This window comes from Bombina bombina, chromosome 4, assembly GCF_027579735.1.
Source record: "Bombina bombina isolate aBomBom1 chromosome 4, aBomBom1.pri, whole genome shotgun sequence".
In the NCBI taxonomy this organism is placed as follows: Eukaryota; Metazoa; Chordata; class Amphibia; order Anura; family Bombinatoridae; genus Bombina; species Bombina bombina.
This window is the reverse complement of record NC_069502.1, coordinates 933271181-933291648: the sequence shown is the minus strand read 5'-3', so window position 1 is coordinate 933291648 and position 20468 is coordinate 933271181. Positions and strand designations below refer to the sequence as shown.

The following is a 20468-nucleotide window of genomic DNA, read 5'->3' as shown; positions in this document are numbered from 1 at the left end:
AATGGCAGGGTGGTGGATTCTTTCACCACCCTGCCATTTTCGGAATCCACCGGGATGCAGCTTCACTGCATCCAGGTGGATTTCTCCAACATTGGTGTGTCCGGTCCACGGCGTCATCCTTACTTGTGGGAATATCTCTTCCCCAACAGGAAATGGCAAAGAGTCCCAGCAAAGCTGGCCATATAGTCCCTCCTAGGCTCCGCCCACCCCAGTCATTCTCTTTGCCGTTGCACAGGCAACATCTCCACGGAGATGGTTAAGAGTATGTGGTGTTTAGTTGTAGTTTTTTTATTCTTCTATCAAGAGTTTGTTATTTTAAAATAGTGCTGGTATGTACTATTTACTCTGAAACAGAAAAAGATGAAGAATTCTGTTTGTGAGAGGAAGATGATTTTAGCAGACAGTAACTAAAATCGTTTGCTGTTTCCACATAGGACTGTTGAGATGAAGTAACTTCAGTTGGGGGAAACAGTTAGCAGACTTTTCTGCTTAAGGTATGACTAGCCATATTTCTAACAAGACTGTGTAATGCTGGAAGGCTGTCATTTCCCCTCATGGGGACCGGTAAGCCATTTTCTTAGTCTCAAACAGAATAAAGGGCTTAATATGGGCTATAAAACTGGTAGACACTTTTATGGGCAAAATCGATTGCTTTATTTGGGCATTTTATACATGTTTATGCTGGTAATTCACACTTTAAACTTGGGGAACATTTTTTAACGTCAGGCACTGTGTTAGACACCTTTTCCAGTCAGGAAGGGCCTTCCCAGTTGTAGGCTGAGCCTCATTTTCGTGCCATTACTGCGCAGTTACTTTTGAGAGCAAGACATGCAGATGCATGTGTGAGGATCTGAAAGTGGTTGGAAAAGTTCCTAGAAGGCTTCATTTGGTATCGTATTCCCCCCTGGGTTTGGTAAAGTCGCAGCAAAGGCTGTAGCTGGGACTGTAGAGGGGTTAAAACTGGTTTCGTTATTTTAAGGGTTAAAGCTCTGAAAATTGGTGTGCAATACTTTGAATGCTTTAAGACACTGTGGTGAAAATTTGGTAAATTTTGAACAATTCCTTCATATTTTTTCACATATTCAGTAATAAAGTGTGCTCTGTTTAAAATTTAAAGAGACAGTAACGGTTTTGTTTTAAAACGTTTTTTGTGCTTTATTGACAAGTTTAAGTCTGTTTAACATGTCTGTACCTTCAGATAAGCTATGTTCTATATGTATGAAAGCCAATGTGTCTCCCCCTTAAAAATTGTGTGATAATTGTGCCATAGCGTCCAAACAAAGTAAGGACAGTACTGCCACAGATAATGAAGTTGCCCAAGATGATTCATCAGATGAAGGGAGTAGACATGGTTCTACATCATCTCCTTCTGTGTCTATACCAGTTTTGCCCACGCAGGAGGCCCCTAGTACTTCTAGCGCGCCAATGCTTATTACTATGCAACAATTGACGGCAGTAATGGATAACTCCATAGCAAATATTTTATCCAAAATGCATACATATCAGAGAAAGCGCAATTGCTCTGTTTTAAACACTGAAGAGCAAGAGGGCGCTGATGATAATTGCTCTGTCATACCCTCACACAAATCTGAAGGGGCCATGAGGGAGGTTTTGTCAGATGGGGAAATTTCAGATTTAGGAAAAATTTCTCAACAGGCTGAACCTGATGTTGTGACATTTAAATTTAAATTAGAGCATCTCCGCGCACTGCTTAAGGAGGTGTTATCTACTCTGGATGATTGTGACAACTTGGTCATTCCAGAAAAATTATGCAAGATGGACAAGTTCCTAGAGGTTCCGGTGCACCCCAACGCTTTTCCTATACCCAAGCGGGTGGCGGACATAGTGAATAAGGAGTGGGAAAAGCCCGGCATACCTTTTGTCCCCCCTCCTATATTTAAGAAATTATTTCCTATGGTCGACCCCAGAAAGGACTTATGGCAGACAGTCCCTAAGGTCGAGGGGGCAGTTTCTACTCTAAACAAGGGCACTACTATTCCTATCGAGGATAATTGTGCTTTCAAAGATCCTATGGATAAAAAATTGGAGGGTTTGCTTAAAAAGATTTTTGTACAGCAAGGTTACCTTCTGCAACCCATTTCGTGCATTGTTCCTGTCACTACAGCAGCGTGGTTCTGGTTCGAGGAACTAGAAAAGTCGCTCAGTAGAGAGACTCCATATGAGGAGGTTATGGACAGAGTTCACGCACTTAAGTTGGCTAATTCTTTTATTTTAGATGCCGCTTTGCAATTAGCTAGATTAGCGGCGAAAAAATTCAGGGTTTGCAATTGTGGCGCGCAGATCGCTTTGGCTAAAGTCTTGGTCAGCGGATGTATCATCCAAGACAAAATTGCTTAATATCCCCTTCAAGGGTAAAACTCTCTTTGGGCCAGAATTGAAAGAGATTATCTCAGACATCACTGGGGGAAAGGGCCACGCCCTACCACAAGATAGGCCTTTCAAAGCCAAGAATAAGTCTAATTTTCGTTCCTTTTGTAATTTCAGGAACGGACCGGCCTCTAATTCTGCATCCTCTAAGCAAGAGGGTAATGCTTCACAGACCAAACCAGCCTGGAAACCGATGCAAGGCTGGAACAAGGGTAAGCAGGCCAAGAAACCTGCTGCTGCTAACAAAACAGCATGAAGGAGTAGCCCCCGATCCGGGACCGGATCTAGTGGGGGGCAGACTCTCTCTCTTTGCTCAGGCTTGGGCAAGAGATGTTCAGGATCCCTGGACGCTAGAAATAGTTTCTCAGGGTTATCTTCTGGAATTCAAGGAACTACCCCCAAGGGGAAGGTTTCACATATCTCATTTATCCTCAAACCAAATAAAGAGACAGGCATTCTTACATTGTGTAGAAGACCTGTTAAAGATGGGAGTGATACACCCAGTTCCAATGGCGGAACAAGGAATGGGATTTTACTCAAATCTGTTCGTAGTTCCCAAAAAAGAGGGAACCTTCAGACCAATTCTGGATTTAAAAATCCTAAACAAATTTCTCAGAGTACCATCGTTCAAAATGGAAACCATTCGAACGATTCTACCTACAATCCAGGAAGGTCAATTTATGACTACCGTGGATCTAAAGGATGCGTACCTACATATTCCTATCCACAAAGAACATCATCAGTTCCTAAGGTTCGCCTTTCTGGACAAACATTACCAGTTTGTGGCCCTCCCATTCGGGTTAGCCACTGCTCCAAGGATTTTCACAAAGGTACTCGGGTCCCTTCTAGCGGTTCTAAGACCGAGGGGCATTGCAGTAGTACCATACTTGGACGACATTCTAATACAAGCGTCGTCCCTTGCAAAGGCTCATACAGACATCGTTCTGGCCTTTCTCAGATCTCACGGATGGAAGGTGAACATAGAAAAAAGTTCTCTGTCTCCGTCGACAAGAGTTCCCTTCTTGGGAACAATAATAGATTCTTTAGAAATGAGGATTTTTCTGACAGATGTCAGAAAGTCAAAACTTCTAAGCGCTTGTCAAGTTCTTCATTCAGTTCCACGTCCTTCCATAGCTCAGTGCATGGAAGTAGTAGGGTTGATGGTTGCAGCAATGGACATAGTTCCTTTTGCGCGAATTCATCTAAGACCATTACAACTGTGCATGCTGAAACAGTGGAATGGGGACTATACAGACTTGTCTCCAGTGATTCAAGTAGATCAGAAGACCAGAGATTCACTCCGTTGGTGGCTAACCCTGGACCACCTATCCCAGGGAATGAGCTTCCGCAGACCAGAGTGGGTCATCGTCACGACCGACGCCAGTCTAGTGGGCTGGGGCGCGGTCTGGGAATCCCTGAAAGCTCAGGGACTATGGTCTCGGGAAGAGTCTCTTCTCCCGATAAACATTCTGGAACTAAGAGCGATTTTCAATGCTCTCAGGGCTTGGCCTCAGCTAGCAAAGGCCAGATTCATAAGATTCCAATCAGACAACATGACGACTGTTGCTTATATCAATCATCAGGGGGGAACAAGGAGTTCCCTGGCGATGAAAGAAGTGACCAAAATAATACAATGGGCGGAGGATCACTCCTGCCACCTATCTGCGATCCACATCCCAGGAGTGGAAAACTGGGAGGCGGATTATCTGAGTCGTCAGACTTTCCATCCGGGGGAGTGGGAACTCCACCCGGAGATATTTGTCCAGTTGACCCAATTATGGGGCATTCCAGACATGGATCTGATGGCGTCTCGCCAGAACTTCAAGGTTCCTTGCTACGGGTCCAGATCCAGGGATCCCAAGGCGACTCTAGTGGATGCACTAGTAGCGCCTTGGACCTTCAACCTAGCTTATGTGTTTCCACCGTTTCCTCTCATTCCCAGGCTGGTAGCCAGGATCAAGCAGGAGAGGACCTCGGTGATCTTGATAGCTCCTGCATGGCCACGCAGGACTTGGTATGCAGACTTGGTGAATATGTCATCGGCTCCACCATGGAAGCTATCTTTGAGACAGGACCTTCTTGTTCAGGGTCCATTCGAACATCCAAATCTGGTTTCCCTCCAGCTGACAGCTTGGAGATTGAACGCTTGATTCTATCAAAGCGTGGGTTTTCAGATTCTGTGATAGATACTCTGGTTCAAGCCAGAAAACCGGTAACTAGAAAAATTTACCATAAAATATGGAAAAGATATATCTGCTGGTGTGAATCCAAGGGTTCCCATGGAATAAGATAAAGATTCCTAAGATCCTTTCCTTTCTACAAGAAGGTTTGGATAAAGGATTATCTGCGAGTTCTCTAAAGGGACAGATTTCTGCCTTATCTGTCTTACTACACAAACGACTGGCAGCTGTGCCAGATGTTCAAGCATTTGTTCAGGCTCTGGTTAAGATCAAGCCTGTTTACAGACCTTTGACTCCTCCCTGGAGTTTAAATCTAGTTCTTTCAGTTCTTCAAGGGGTTCCGTTTGAACCTCTACATTCCATAGATATTACGTTGTTATCTTGGAAAGTTTTGTTTTTGGTTGCTATTTCTTCTGCTAGAAGAGTTTCAGAGTTATCTGCTCTGCAGTGTTCTCCGCCCTATCTGGTGTTCCATGCAGATAAGGTGGTTTTGCGTACTAAGCCTGGTTTTCTTCCAAAGGTTGTTTCTAACAAGAATATTAACCATGAGATAGTTGTACCTTCTTTGTGTCCGAATCCAGTTTCAAAGAAGGAACGTTTGTTACACAATTTGGACGTAGTCCGTGCTCTAAAATTCTATTTAGAAGCTACAAAAGATTTCAGACAAACATCTTCTCTGTTTGTCGTCTATTCTGGTAAAAGGAGAGGTCAAAAAGCGACTTCTACCTCTCTTTCCTTTTGGCTTAAAAGCATCATCCGATTGGCTTACGAGACTGCCGGACGGCAGCCTCCTGAAAGAATCACAGCTCACTCCACTAGGGCTGAGGCTTCCACATGGGCCTTCAAGAACGAGGCTTCTGTTGATCAGATATGTAAGGCAGCGACTTGGTCTTCACTGCACACTTTTGCCAAATTTTACAAATTTGATACTTTTGCTTCTTCGGAGGCTATTTTTGGGAGAAAGGTTTTGCAAGCCGTGGTGCCTTCCGTTTAGGTAACCTGATTTGCTCCCTCCCTTCATCCGTGTCCTAAAGCTTTGGTATTGGTTCCCACAAGTAAGGATGACGCCGTGGACCGGACACACCAATGTTGGAGAAAACAGAATTTATGCTTACCTGATAAATTACTTTCTCCAACGGTGTGTCCGGTCCACGGCCCGCCCTGGTTTTTTAATCAGGTTTGATGAATTATTTTCTCTAACTACAGTCACCACGGCACCCTATGGTTTCTCCTATTTTTTCCTCCTGTCCGTCGGTCGAATGACTGGGGTGGGCGGAGCCTAGGAGGGACTATATGGCCAGCTTTGCTGGGACTCTTTGCCATTTCCTGTTGGGGAAGAGATATTCCCACAAGTAAGGATGACGCCGTGGACCGGACACACCGTTGGAGAAAGTAATTTATCAGGTAAGCATAAATTCTGTTTCTTTTGGCTGCGCGGGCAGCCAACATTCTTTTGGCTGCCTTGCGCAGCCAACATTCTTTTGAGGATGCGTGCACAACTGGCGACACCGACGGATGCGTTACAAATGCGATTATAGTATAGATGTGCATACGTAAATATCTTCTTAGGTTGCATTTCTTTTTTTTTTTAATATTGAAAAACAACTTTCTATACCTTTTTAAAAAAATTAAATGAAATTAAAAAAAATAATCTTTATTTCTCTTGTAAGATGTATCGAGTCCACGGATTCATCCTTTACTTGTGGGATATTCTCCTTCCCAACAGGAAGTGGCAAAGAGCGCACACAGCAGAGCTGTCCATATAGCTCCCCCTCCAGCTCCACCCCCCAGTCATTCTCTTTGCCGGCTTTAAGCAATCGGAAGTGTAAAGTGAATGTGGTAAAAAAATGTAGTTTTTATTTTCTACAAGCAAGATTTTGTTATTTTAAATGGTACCGGTGTGTACTATTTTCTCTCTAGCAGAAAGGAGATGAAGATTTCTGCAGGGAGGAAGATGATTTTAGCATGTTGTAACTAAAATCCACTGCTGTTCCCACAGGAGTACAAGAAAACTTCAGTTGGGGGGAACGGTTTGCAGGTTAGACTGCAATAAGGTATGTTCAGTCTTTTTTTCTTCTAGACAAGACTGTGATAATGCTAGAGAAGACTGATAATATCCCCATGAGGGAAGGGTAAGCTGTATTCAGAGACTAAGTATGGAATTTCAAGCTTACATAACAGGGCTAGTTTATACTGGTTGACACTACTTTCAAGGCAAACGGTTTTTATTGAAAATATCATTTTTTTGAGACACTTTGAAGGTTCCTTTGGGTTTCTTTCAGGGGTTGTTACCCACATGGCTAATATAAAAACACTTTGGAGTGTTTCTTTAGGCCTCACAAGCTCCATAGTGAGGTGGGGGGACCTAATTTCGCGCCTCAGATGCGCAGTTATATTTGACTAGAAGTTCAGGCTGTTTCACATGGAGGGTCCTGCTGCAGTTTGAGGGCCTATAAGAAGCTTTTTCCCCACAAATCTGGTTCCTAAGGGTAGGTAGGGCCACAGCAGAGCTGTGGCAAGGTGCTGACCGTTTTTTAACCGTTTTTTTGGCTTACTGTCGATCCGGTTTGGGCATTAAGGGGTTAATCGTTTTATTGCTAGTGGTGCAATCTTACTAATGCTTTAGGTACATGCTGTAAAAATTTCGAAAAGTTTGCTGCATTTTTTCACTGTTTTGCAAAATTGTGTGCCTTTTTTATCTCTTAAAGGCACAGTAACGTTTTTTTCAAAGTGTGTTTTTACTTGATTAAAGTGATTTCCAAGCCTGCTTGTTTTACTACTAGTCTGTTAAACATGTCTGACACCAAGGAAAATCCTTGTTCAATGTGTTTAGAAGCCATGGTGGAACCCCCTCTCAGAATGTGTCCCACTTGTACTGATATGTCTATACACTTTAAAGAACATATTGTTGCACTTAAAAATGTGGCCCAAGATGATTCTCAGACAGAAGTTAACGAGGTTAGCCCGTCAACCTCTCCCCAAGTGTCACAACCAGTTACGCCCGCTCAAACGACGCCTAGCACCTCTAGTGCGTCTACCTCTTTTACCTTGCAAGATTTGGCGGCAGTTATGAATAATACCCTCTCAGTGTTCTTATCTAAACTGCCCGTGTTACCTGCAAAGCTTGATAGCTCTGTTTTAAGAACAGATAATGAGCATTCTGACGCTTTAGTAGCCGTATCCGATACACCCTCACAACGCTCTGAAGTTGGGGTGAGGGATGTGCTGTCTGAGGGAGAAATTTCTGATTCAGGAATGGTTTCTCCTCAGACAGATTCAGATATATTGGCTTTTAAATTTAAACTAGAACACCTCCGCTTATTGCTCAGGGAGGTAGTTACTCTGGATGACTGCAACCCTATGGTGGTTCCAGAGAAATTGTGTAAAATGGACAAGTACCTGGAAGTTCCTGTTTACACTGATGTGTTTCCGGTCCCTAAGAGGATTGCGGATATCGTTACTAGGGAGTGGGATAGACCAGGTATTCCCTTCGTTCCCCCTCCTGTTTTTAAGAAAATGTTCCCCATATCTGATCCCATGCAGGACTCATGGTAGACGGTCCCTAAGGTGGAGGGGGCTATTTCTTCACTTGCTAAACGCACAACCATACCAATTGAAGACAGTTGTGCTTTCAAAGACCCTATGGATAAAAAAATAGAGGGTTTACTTAAGAAAACAAGGTTTTCTTCTCCAACCTATTGCGTGCATTGTTCCTGTAACTACTGCAGCTGCTTTCTGGTTCGAGGCGCTGGAAGATGAGCTCCAGACGGAGACCTCATATGAGGACATTATGGACAGAATTAAGGCTCTTAAGCTGGCTAATTCTTTTATCACAGATGCCGCGTTCCAACTAGCTAAGTTAGCGGCAAATAATTCAGGTTTCGCCATTTTAGCGCGCAGGGCGCTATGGCTAAAGTCCGATGTGTTGTCAAAATCCAAACTCTTGAACATCCCTTTCAAAGGAAAGACCCTCTTCGGGCCTGAATTGAAAGAGATTATTTCAGAAATCACTGGGGGAAAAGGCAATGCTCTCCCTCAGGACAAGTCCTTCAAGATAAAGAACAAACCAAATAATTTTCGTTCCTTTCGGAATTTCAGGAGCGGTCTCGCTTCACCCTCCCCTGCTGCAAAGCAAGAGGGTAACGCTTCTCAACCCAGGTCAGCCTGGAAACCTTACCAGGGCTGGAACAAGGGTAAACAGGCCAAGAAGCCTGCAGCTGCCTCTAAGACAGCATGAAGGGGTAGCCCCAGATCCAGGACCGGATCTAGTAGGGGGCAGACTCTCTCTCTTCGCTCAGGCCTGGGCAAGAGATGTTCTCGATCCCTGGGCCTTAGAGATTGTATCCCAGGGATATCTTCTAGAATTCAAGGACTCCCCTCCAAGGGGAAGCTTCCACATTTCTCGTCTGTCTTCAGACCAGACAAAGAAAGAGGCGTTCTTACGCTGTGTAGAAGAGTGATCCACCCAGTTCCAATTGCGGAACAAGGGCTGGGTTTTTACTCAAACCTGTTTGTGGTTCCCAAGAAAGAAGGAACTTTCAGACCAATCCTGGATCTCAAAATTCTAAACAAATTCCTCAGAGTCCCATCATTCAAGATGGAGACCATTCGGACAATGTTACCAATGATTCAGGAGGGTCAATATATGACCACCGTGGATTTAAAGGATGTGTATCTGCACATTCCTATCCACAAAGATCATCACCAGTTTCTCAGGTTCGCCTTTCTGGACAAGCATTACCAGTTTGTGGCTCTTCCTTTCGGGTTGGCCACTGCTCCCAGAATTTTCACAAAGGTGCTAGGGTCCCTCCTGGCAGTGCTAAGACCGCAGGGTATAGCAGTGGCGCCTTATCTAGACAACATCTTAATTCAGGCGTCAACTTTCCAAAGAGCCAAGTCTCACACGGAAATCGTAGTGGCCTTTCTGAGGTCTCACGGGTGGAAGGTGAACATCAAAAAGAGTTCTCTCTCCCCCTCACAAGAGTTTCCTTCCTAGGAACTCTGATAGACTCGGTAGAAATGAAAATATTTCTGACGGAGGTCAGAAAGTTAAAACTCTTAACCACTTGCCGAGCCCTTCATTCCATTCCTCAAATACAGCTGGACCAGGGGACCAGAGATTCTCTTCTCTGGTGGTTGTCTCAGGATCACCTGTCTCAGGGAATGTGTTTCCGCAGACCAGAGTGGATCATCGTAACGACCGACGCCAGTCTGTTGGGCTGGGGTGCAGTTATGGACTCCCTGAAAGCTCAGGGCTTATGGTCTCGGGAAGAAGCTCTTCTCCCGATAAACATTCTGGAACTGAGGGCGATATTCAACGCGCTTCAGGCATGGCCTCAGCTAGCCGCGGCCAAATTCATCAGATTTCAGTCGGACAACATCACAACTGTAGCTTACGTCAATCATCAAGGGGGAACAAGGAGCTCCCTAGCAATGACGGAAGTAACCAAAATAATCAGGTGGGCGGAGGATCACTCCTGCCATCTCTCAGCAATTCACATCCCAGGAGTAGACAACTGGGAGGCGGATTTTCTAAGTCGTCAGACTTTTCACCCGGGGGAGTGGGAACTCCACCCGGAGGTATTTGCCCAGCTGACTCAGCTATGGGGCACTCCAGAATTGGATCTGATGGCGTCCCGTCAGAACACCAAACTTCCTCTTTACGGGTCCAGGTCCCGGGATCCTCAGGCAGTGCTGATAGATGCTCTAGCAGCGCCTTGGTCCTTCAATCTGGCCTATGTTTTTCCACCGTTTCCTCTCCTCCCTCGTCTGGTTGCCAGAATCAAGCAGGAGAGGGTTTCGGTGATTCTGATAGCGCCTACATGGCCATGCAGGACCTGGTATGCAGACCTAGTGGACATGTCATCTTTCCCACCATGGACACTACCAATGAGGCAGGACCTTCTAATACAAGGTCCTTTCATGCATCCAAATCTAATTTCTCTGCGTCTGACTGCTTGGAGATTGAACGCCTAATTTCTCTTGTAACGGTGTATCCATCCATTACTTGTGGGATATTCTCCTTCCCAACAGGAAGCTGCAAGAGGATCACCCACAGCAGAGCTGTCTATATAGCTCCTCCCCTAACTGCCACCCCCAGTCATTCTCTTGCAGCTCTCGACAAGGGAAGTAGCTAGAGAGATGTGGTGAATTAGTGTAGTTTATCTTCAATCAAAAGTTTGTTATTTTTAAACGGTGCCGACGTTGTACTGTTTTTTACCTCAGGCAGAAATTAGAAGAAGAATTTGCCTGAGGTTTTTGATGATCTTAGCAGGTTGTAACTAAGGTCCACTGCTGTTCTCACACATAACTGAAGAGTATGAGGAAACTTCAGCTGGGAGAACAGCCTGCAGAATTAACTGCCCTGAGATATGTTCAGTATATTATTTCTAGAGGATGATAAGATTTAGAAAATGCTGACAGTGCCTGATATAGTTAAGGTAAGCCTGATTGCAGTGATTTAATAAACGACTGGCATCATGCTTGCAGTAAAGTGTAATTTTCATATTACTTTCTATTATGGCTTAGTATGTAAAACGTTTGCATATATATAAAGAACGTTTTTTACTGATGTGATAAATCTTTGTTTGGGGCCTAGTTTTCCACATGGCTGTTATTTTACTCCTAGGAATAGTTTTTTAAGGCCCTCTGACTTTGAGTGCATGGCGGGAGGGGCCTATTTTCGCGCTCTAATTGCGCAGTTGTTTTTACATTCTGAGACATCCAGCTTCCCTGAAGGAGTCCCCTGACATATTGGACCTCTGTAAAGGGTTTTTGTGCCTACAAAAGTCGTTTTATGGGAAGGTAGGAGCCACAGTAGAGCTGTTGCAGTTTGCTTGTGACTGTTTTAACGGTTTTTACCAGTTTTTTTTTGCTTCGTTTTTGAACCTGAGGGGTTAATCATCCATTTGCAAGTGGGTGCAATGCTATTTTAGTCTATTATATACACTGTAAAAATTTCATAGAGTTAACTGCTTTTTTCACTGTTTTGCAGTTTTTGTGTTTGTTTTTTTCCCTTAAAGGCACAGTACCGTTTTTTTATATTCTGCTTTTTCACATTAATTAAAGTGTTTTCAAAGCTTGCTGGTCTCATTACTAGTCTGTTAAACATGTCTGACATAGAGGAAACTCCTTGTTCATTATGTTTAGAAGCCATTGTGGAACCCCCTCTTAGAATGTGTAAATTCACTGATCTTACTATAAGTTATAAAGACCATATTCTGGCTTTAAAAGATTTATCACCAGAGAAAATTGACAAGGGGGAAGTTATGCCGACTAACTCTCCCCACGTGTCAGAGCCTATAACTCCCGCTCAAGGGGCGCCAAGTACATCTAGCGCGCCCATTGCGTATACTTTACAAGACATGGCGGCAGTTATGAATCATACTCTTACAGAAGGATTGTCCAAACTGCCAGGGTTACAAGGAAAGCGAGACAGCTCTGGGGCTAGAACAAATACAGAGCTCTCTGATGCTTTAGTAGTTATGTCCGATATACCCTCACAATGTGCAGAAGCCGAAGAAGGAGAGCTTCTATCTGTGGGTGATTTTTCTGACTCAGGGAAGACACTTCAACCTGATTCTGATATGTCTACATTTAAATTTAAGCTTGAACACCTCCGCATGTTGCTCAGGGAGGTTTTAGCAACTCTGGGTGACTGTGACGCCATTGTAGTCCCAGAGAAAGTGTGTAAATTGGATAAATACTACGCAGTGCCTGTTTACACTGATGTTTTTCCAATCCCTAAGAGGTTTTCAGAAATTATTACTAAGGAATGGGATAGACCAGGTGTACCGTTCTCTCCCCCTCCTGTTTTTAAAAAGATGTTTCCCATAGATGCCACTACACAGGACTTGTGGCAAACGGTCCCTAAGGTGGAGGGAGCAGTCTCTACTCTAGCGAAGCGTACAACTATCCCTGTCGAGGACAGTTGTGCTTTTCTAGATCCAATGGACAATAAATTAGAGGGGTACCTTAAGAAAATTTTTATTCAACAAGGTTTTATTCTCCAGCCCCTTGCATGCATTGCCCCTGTCACTGCTGCTGCGGCCTTCTGGTTTGAGTCTCTAGAAGAGGCTCTACAGGTAGAAACCCCATTGGATGATATCCTTGACAAGCTTAAAGCTCTTAAGCTAGCCAATTCATTTGTTTCTGACGCCGTTGTTCATTTAACCAAACTAACGGCTAAGAACTCAGGTTTTGCTATTCAGGCGCGTAGGGCGCTATGGCTTAAATCCTGGTCAGCTGACGTTACTTCAAAGTCTAAGCTTCTTAACATTCCCTTCAAGGGGCAGACCCTATTCGGGCCTGGACTGAAGGAGATCATTTCTGATATTACTGGAGGAAAAGGTCACGCCCTTCCTCGGGATAGGTCCAACAAATTAAGGACCGAACAGCCTAATTTTCGTGCCTTTCGAAACTTCAAGAGTGGCGCAGCTTCAACTTCCTCTAATACAAAACAAGAGGGAAATTTTGCCCAGTCCAAGCTGGTCTGGAGACCTAACCAAGCTTGGAACAAAGGAAAGCAGGCCAAAAAACCTGCTGCTGCCTCTAAGACAGCATGAAAGATCAGCCCCCGATCCGGTAACGGATCTAGTAGGGGGCAGACTTTCTCTCTTCGCCCAGGCTTGGGCAAGAGATGTCCAGGATCCCTGGGCGTTGGAAATTGTGTCCCAGGGATATCTTCTGGACTTCAAAGCATCTTCCCCAAAAGGAAGATTTCATCTCTCACAATTATCTGCAAACCAGATAAAGAGAGAGCCATTCTTACATGTGTTCAAGACCTCCTAGTTATGGGAGTGATCCACGCAGTTCCAAAGGAGGAACAGGGGCAAGGCTTCTATTCAAATCTGTTTGTAGTTCCCAAGAAAGAGGGAACCTTCAGACCAATCTTAGATCTCAAGATCCTAAACAAATTTCTCAGGGAGACTATTCGAACCATCCTACCTATGATCCAGGAGGGTCAATATATGAATACCGTGGACTTAAAGGATGCTTATCTGCACATTCCGATACACAGAGATCATCATTGGTTTCTCAGGTTTGCCTTCCTAGACAGGCATTACCAGTTTGTGGCTCTTCCCTTTGGGTTAGCTACGGCACCAAGAATCTTTACGAAGGTTCTGGGTTCACTCCTAGTGGTCCTAAGGTCGCAGGGTATAGCAGTAGTCCCTTACCTAGACGACATTCTAATAAAGGCGTCGAATTTTCAAATCGCCAGGTCCCATACAGACATTGTTCTGGCATTCCTGAGGTCGCATGGGTGGAAAGTGAACGAAGAAAAGAGTTCTCTATCCCCTCTCACAAGAGTTTCCTTCCTAGGAACTCTGATAGATTCTGTAGAAATGAAGATTTACCTGACAGAGGCCAGGTTGTCAAAACTTCTAAATTCCTGCCGTGTTCTTTATTCTACTTCTCGCCCTTCAGTGGCTCAGTGTATGGAAGTAATCGGCTTAATGGTAGCGGCAATGGACATAGTGCCATTTGCCCGCCTACATCTCAGACCGCTGCAACTCTGCATGCTCAGTCAGTGGAATGGGGATTACACAGATTTGTCCCCTCTACTAAATCTGGATCAAGAGACCAGGGATTCTCTTCTCTGGTGGCTATCTCGGGTCCATCTGTCCAAGGGTATGACCTTCCGCAGGCCAGATTGGACAATAGTAACGACAGATGCCAGCCTTCTGGGCTGGGGTGCAGTCTGGAACTCCCTGAAAGCTCAGGGCTTGTGGACTCAGGAGGCGACACTCCTTCCGATAAACATTCTTGAACTAAGAGCGATATTCAATGCTCTTCAGGCTTGGCCTCAGCTAGCTGCAGTCAGGTTCATCAGATTTCAGTCGCACAATATCACAATTGTAGCCTTCATCAACCATCAAGGGGGAACAAGGAGTTCCCTAGCAATGTTGGAGGTTTCAAAAATAATTCTATGGGCAGAGGTTCACTCTTGCCATCTATCGGCTATCCATATCCCAGGAGTAGAGAACTGGGAGGCGGATTTTCTAAGTCGACAGACTTTTCATCCGGGGGAGTGGGAACTCCATCCGGAGGTGTTTGCACAGTTGATTCAACTTTGGGGCAAACCAGAACTGGATCTCATGGCGTCTCGTCAGAACGCCAAGCTTCCTTGTTACGGATCCAGGTCCAGGGATCCCAAGGCAGCGCTGATAGATGCTCTAGCAGCGCCTTGGTCTTTTAACCTGGCTTATGTGTTTCCACCGTTTCCTCTGCTCCCTCGTCTGATTGCCAAGATCAAGCAGGAGAGAGCTTCAGTGATTTTGATAGCACCTGCGTGGCCACGCAGGACTTGGTATGCAGATCTGGTGGACATGTCATCCCTTCCACCATGGACTCTACCGCTGAGGCAGGACCTTCTACTTCAGGGTCCTTTCAACCATCCAAATCTAATTTCTCTGCGTCTGACTGCTTGGAGATTGAACGCTTGATTTTATCAAAACGTGGTTTCTCCGAGTCGGTCATTGATACCTTAATTCAGGCTCGAAAGCCTGTCACCAGGAAAATCTATCATAAGATATGATGTAAATATCTTCATTGGTGTGAATCCAAGGGTTACTCTTGGAGTAAGTCAGGATTCCCAGGATATTATCTTTTCTCCAAGAAGGATTGGAGAAGGGATTGTCAGCTAGTTCCTTAAAGGGACAGATTTCTGCTCTGTCTATTCTTTTGCACAAGCGTCTGGTGGATGTTCCAGACGTTCAGGCATTTTGTCAGGCTTTAGTTAGAATCAAGCCTGTGTTTAAACCTGTTGCTCCGCCATGGAGTTTAAATTTAGTTCTTAAAGTTCTTCAAGAGGTTCCGTTTGAACCTCTGCATTCCAAAGATATCAAGCTTTTATCTTGGAAAGTTCTGTTTCTGGTAGCTATCTCTTTGGCTCGAAGAGTTTCATAGTTATCTGCCTTGCAGTGTGATTCCCCTTATCTGATCTTCCATGCAGATAAGGTAGTTTTGCGTACCAAACCTGGGTTTCTTCCTAAGGTGGTATCTAATAAGAATATCAATCAGGAGATTGTTGTTCCGTCACTGTGTCCTAATCCTTCTTCAAAGAAAGAACGTCTTTTACACAATCTTGACGTGGTTCGTGCTTTAAAGTTTTATTTACAATCTACTAAAGATTTTCGTCAAACATCTGCATTGTTTTGGCGTCTACTTTGGACAGAGGAAAGGCCAAAAGGCTTCAGCAACTTCTCTTTCTTTTTGGTTAAGAAGTATAATCCGCTTAGTTTATGAGACTGCTGGCCAGCAGCCTTCTGAGGGAATTACAGCTCATTCCACTAGAGTGGTGGCTTCCACATGGGCTTTTAAAAATGAGGCTTCTGTTGAACAGATTTGTAAGGCGGCGACTTGGTCTTCGCTTCATACTTTTTCTAAATTCTATAAATTTTATACTTTTGCTTCTTCGGAGGCTATTATGGGGAGAAAGGTCTTACAGGCAGTGGTGCCTTCCGTTTAAGCGCCTGCCTTTTGCCTCCCTTCATCCGTGTCCTATAGCTTTGGTATTGGTATCCCACAAGTAATGGATGAACCCGTGGACTGGATACACCTTTACAAGAGAAAACAAAATTTATGCTTACCTGATAAATTTATTTCTCTTGTGGTGTATCCAGTCCACGGCCCGCCCTGTCATTTTAAGGCAGGTGTTTTTTATTTTTAAACTACAGTCACCACTGCACCCTATAGTTTCTCCTTTCTCTTGCTTGTCTTCGGTCGAATGACTGGAGGTGGCAGTTAGGGGAGGAGCTATATAGACAGCTCTGCTGTGGGTGATCCTCTTGCAGCTTCCTGTTGGGAAGGAGAATATCCCACAAGTAATGGATGAACCCGTGGACTGGATACACCACAAGAGAAATAAATTTATCAGGTAAGCATAAATTTTGTTTCTATCAAAGCGTGGTTTCTCTGAGTCGGTTATTGATACCCTGATTCAGGCTAGAAAGCCTGTCACCAGGAAAATCTACCATAAGATTTGGTGAAAATATCTTTTTTGGTGTGAATCCAAGGGTTACTCATGGAGTAAGGTTAGGATTCCCAGGATATTGTCCTTTCTCCAAGAAGGATTGAAGAATGGATTATCAGCTAGTTCCTTAAAAGGACAGATATCTGCTTTGTCTATTCTTTTACACAAACGTCTGGCAGAGGTACCAGACGTTCAAGCGTTTAGTCAGGCTTTAGTCAGAATCAAGCCTGTTTATAGACTTGTGGCTCCGCCATGGAGTCTGAATTTAGTTCTTTCAGTTCGGCAAGGGGTTCCGTTTGAACCTTTACATTCCATAGATATTAAGCTTTTATCTTGGAAAGTTTTGTTTTTGGTAGCTATCTCTTCTGCTCGAAGAGTTTCAGAGTTATCTGCTTTACAGTGTGATTCACCTTACCTGGTTTTTCATGCAGATAAGGTAGTTTTGCGTACCAAACCCGGTTTTCTTCCTAAGGTTGTATCTAATAAGAATATTAACCAGGAAATTGTTGTTCCTTCTCTGTGTCCTAATCCTTCTTCGAAGAAGGAACGTCTGTTACACAATCTTGATGTGGTTCGTGCTTTAAAGTTCTATTTACAAGCAACTAAGGATTTCAGACAAACACCTTCATTGTTTGTTATCTATTCTGGTAAGAGGAGAGGTCAGAAGGCGACTGCTACCTCTCTTTCCTTTTGGCTGAAAAGCATCATCTGTTTGGCCTATGAGACTGCTGGCCAGCAGCCTCCTGAAACAATTACTGCTCATTCTACCAGAGCAGTGGCTTCCACATGGGCTTTTAAAAATGAGGCTTCTGTTGAACAGATTTGTAAGGCAGCGACTTGGTCTTCGCTGCATACTTTTTCCAAATTTTCCAAATTCTATACTTTTGCTTCTTCGGAGGCTATTTTTAGGAGAAAGGTTTTACAAGCAGTGGTGCCTTCCGTTTAAGGTACCTGTCTTGTTCCCTCCCTTCATCCGTGTCCTAAAGCTTTGGTATTGGTATCCCACAAGTAAAGGATGAATCCGTGGACTCGATACATCTTACAAGAGAAAATCGAATTTATGCTTACCTGATAAATTACTTTCTCTTGTGATGTATCGAGTCCACGGCCCACCCTGGCTATTAAGTCAGGTAGCTTTTTTGTTTAAACTACAGTCACCACTGCACCCTATGGTTTCTCCTTTCTCTTCCTAACCTTCGGTCGAATGACTGGGGGGTGGAGCTGGAGGGGGAGCTATATGGACAGCTCTGCTGTGTGCTCTCTTTGCCACTTCCTGTTGGGAAGGAGAATATCCCACAAGTAAAGGATGAATCCGTGGACTTGATACATCACAAGAGAAAGTAATTTATCAGGTAAGCATAAATTCTGTTTTTGTGTACTTTACTTTCTTGAAATATTGGAGGATATAAAATTACTTCTTTTGAATTCACAGTTTAGCAGCATCCTTAAAGGGATATGAAACACATAATTTTTTCTTTCATGATTCAGGTTATGCAGCCCCCCAAAAAGGTTTAGAAAAATTGTCCTTTTAAAGGGATATTAAACCCAATTTTTTTCTTTCATGATTTAGACAAAGCATTCAATTTTAAGCATCTTTCTAATTTACTCCTATTATAAATTTTTCTTTGTTCTCTTGGTATCTTTATTTGAAAAGTAGAAATGTAATCTTAGGAGCCGGACCATTTTTGGTCCAGCACCCTGGTGCTTGCTGGTGGCCGGCTTATGTATGTTCAAGTCTCATATAACCACCTACCCCAAAATTGGTTAGTGACTGTTGGACAGGTTAGTGCTTAATAAATTGTAACATTAATACATTTTCATTGCGTTGTACTTTTAAGATCATAATTAAAGGGGTGTCACAGAATATATATATACACACACCAAAACTGCAGATGCTAAAATCATACAACGGAGGATAAGTTACAGCTATTGGCCAAGAGTAACCCACCACATCATTTTGAATGCTTGGGACCTAACCTCAGCTTTCTATGGTGGCTTTTGTTAACTGCCCATGGGAGGTTGCTCTAGCTACATGTAATCTCCCTAGACCAGAGCTTTCCAAACTTTTCATATTGGTGACACACTTTTTAGACCTACATCATTTCGCGACACAGTAATTCAGTTGTACCAGCAAACAAGAGGTTAAACTAACTTGTTTTAAGAGATACGGACACATACATAAATAATATAATAACAGAATGTATTTACAAGTAACAGTATCAATGTGCAAGAATTAAAAAACATTTAATAACACCAATAGCTACTTACTATTTTAATGGGATGTATGAGGTTGATGGGTTGAACACAGTTTCTGAATATTAGGTGGAATATTAGATAAAGACACTCGCATTTTATCATTAAGCATTTTTAAGCTTCCACTTTCTATCCTTTATATTGAGCAGGAGCAGCAATGTAATACTGGGAGCTAGCTGCAAAAAAAAACAAAACACTTCTTCCTTCAGCTCAGCATTTAAGCTGCCGCCCTCAGAGATCTGTGTCGGACTGACTACTGCCCGCGCTACAAACACACTGCTGTCCCACTCACTGACTACACATGCAGTCACGAGCCGATTGAGTAGACTACACGTGCAGTCAGGAGCCAATGTGCCGCCAAAACCGCCAATGGGAATAGTTTCAGTTCCCACTGAGCTGCACCAATAGGTTAAGATGATCTGTGACCCACTAGGCATCAATCACGTGTCAACCATGTGATATACGTAGCAGGCAGAAAGTCGCAAACCAAAAAAAAATGTAAATACAAAAAAAATTGTGCTGAAGCAGGGACACACCTACACACTGCAGCCGACACACTGTGTCACGACACACAGTTTGGAAAGCACTGCCCTAGACAATGCATATGAAACATGATATTGAACTGCACTGTCATCCCACGTCCTTGACAGCACTCTTGGAGAAACCCGGTTGCATTACACATAGCATGAGACGCTCTCTTAGTATAATGAGTGCTCCTGGTTTGTTTTGAGATGGCTGTCATAGACATGCAAAGTACACTCTGTCATTATTAATTAATCATTTTCTAGGAGATAACCTTTTGAGTTTAATATCATCTTAACAAGTTTAGAAGGTTCTGGATGTTTACTGAAAATTAGTGATGCCACAATTTTTTATTTTACTGATACGCGGAATTGTTTTAATTTATATTTTAACATATTACATTTCATTGTGTTCTTTTAAGTAAACATTGTATTTGACTTGTTTGTGTTTTCTAGGTATGCAATAATGTGTGGTTATGTGTCCGAGTTTGATAGTGTACAGAATAAAATCAAGAATGGATATCTGTTTAAGGTAATTCAGTTAACTTTTTGACACACGTACATTATTTTGTATTGTCAAAATGTCACGAAAGCGCCCATACTTGGAAACTTCATAACATATGCTCAGATGGCAAGAATGTTGCAAGCAATGACAATGATATATACTCACCTGATTTTAAGAACCCATGCATAACAAACCTAATACATACTTTTACTTCCCTATATTTTACATGACAGATTTCACATTGAAAAGAACATAATAGAGCAAAAAGGAAAGTGCTCCAATGTGTTAGAGACCAACAGATTCCGCAGCGCTGTCCATGGGTACAAAAATAAAAGTACAGTACAATATAAAAGACACCAGACAAAATTTAACAAACAAATACAGAGGGAATTGGTAGCCCTGTTCCTGTGGGAACTTACAATCTAAATGGGTAGGAGGGTGAGAAACAGGAGATGGGGACTGCAAAGGTGGGAATGATGTTAGTGTGAAGTTAGATGAGGGCAACTATTAGGCAAGTGGAATTCATTTGTTACTGATTTGGTGATAGGCTTCCCTGAACAAGGAGGTCTTTAGGGAGCGTTTAAAGGAGGAGAGGTTGGGGGAAAGTCTGACAGCTCGAGGAAGTGCGTTCCAGAGGGTTGGTGCCG

The 20468-nt window shown here is 43.4% G+C and overlaps 1 protein-coding gene across 1 annotated transcript in view; it reads left to right on the top strand.

Annotated features, from left to right (window-relative positions):
* The window catches only part of RMDN2 (regulator of microtubule dynamics 2), a 390609-nt gene that overhangs the window by 90286 nt on the left and 279855 nt on the right, over positions 1-20468 (top strand). The window contains exon 6 of the mRNA XM_053711902.1: positions 19773-19848. Within this exon, the coding sequence (XP_053567877.1) occupies positions 19773-19848 (76 nt within the window). The remainder of the gene's footprint in view (positions 1-19772; positions 19849-20468) is intronic.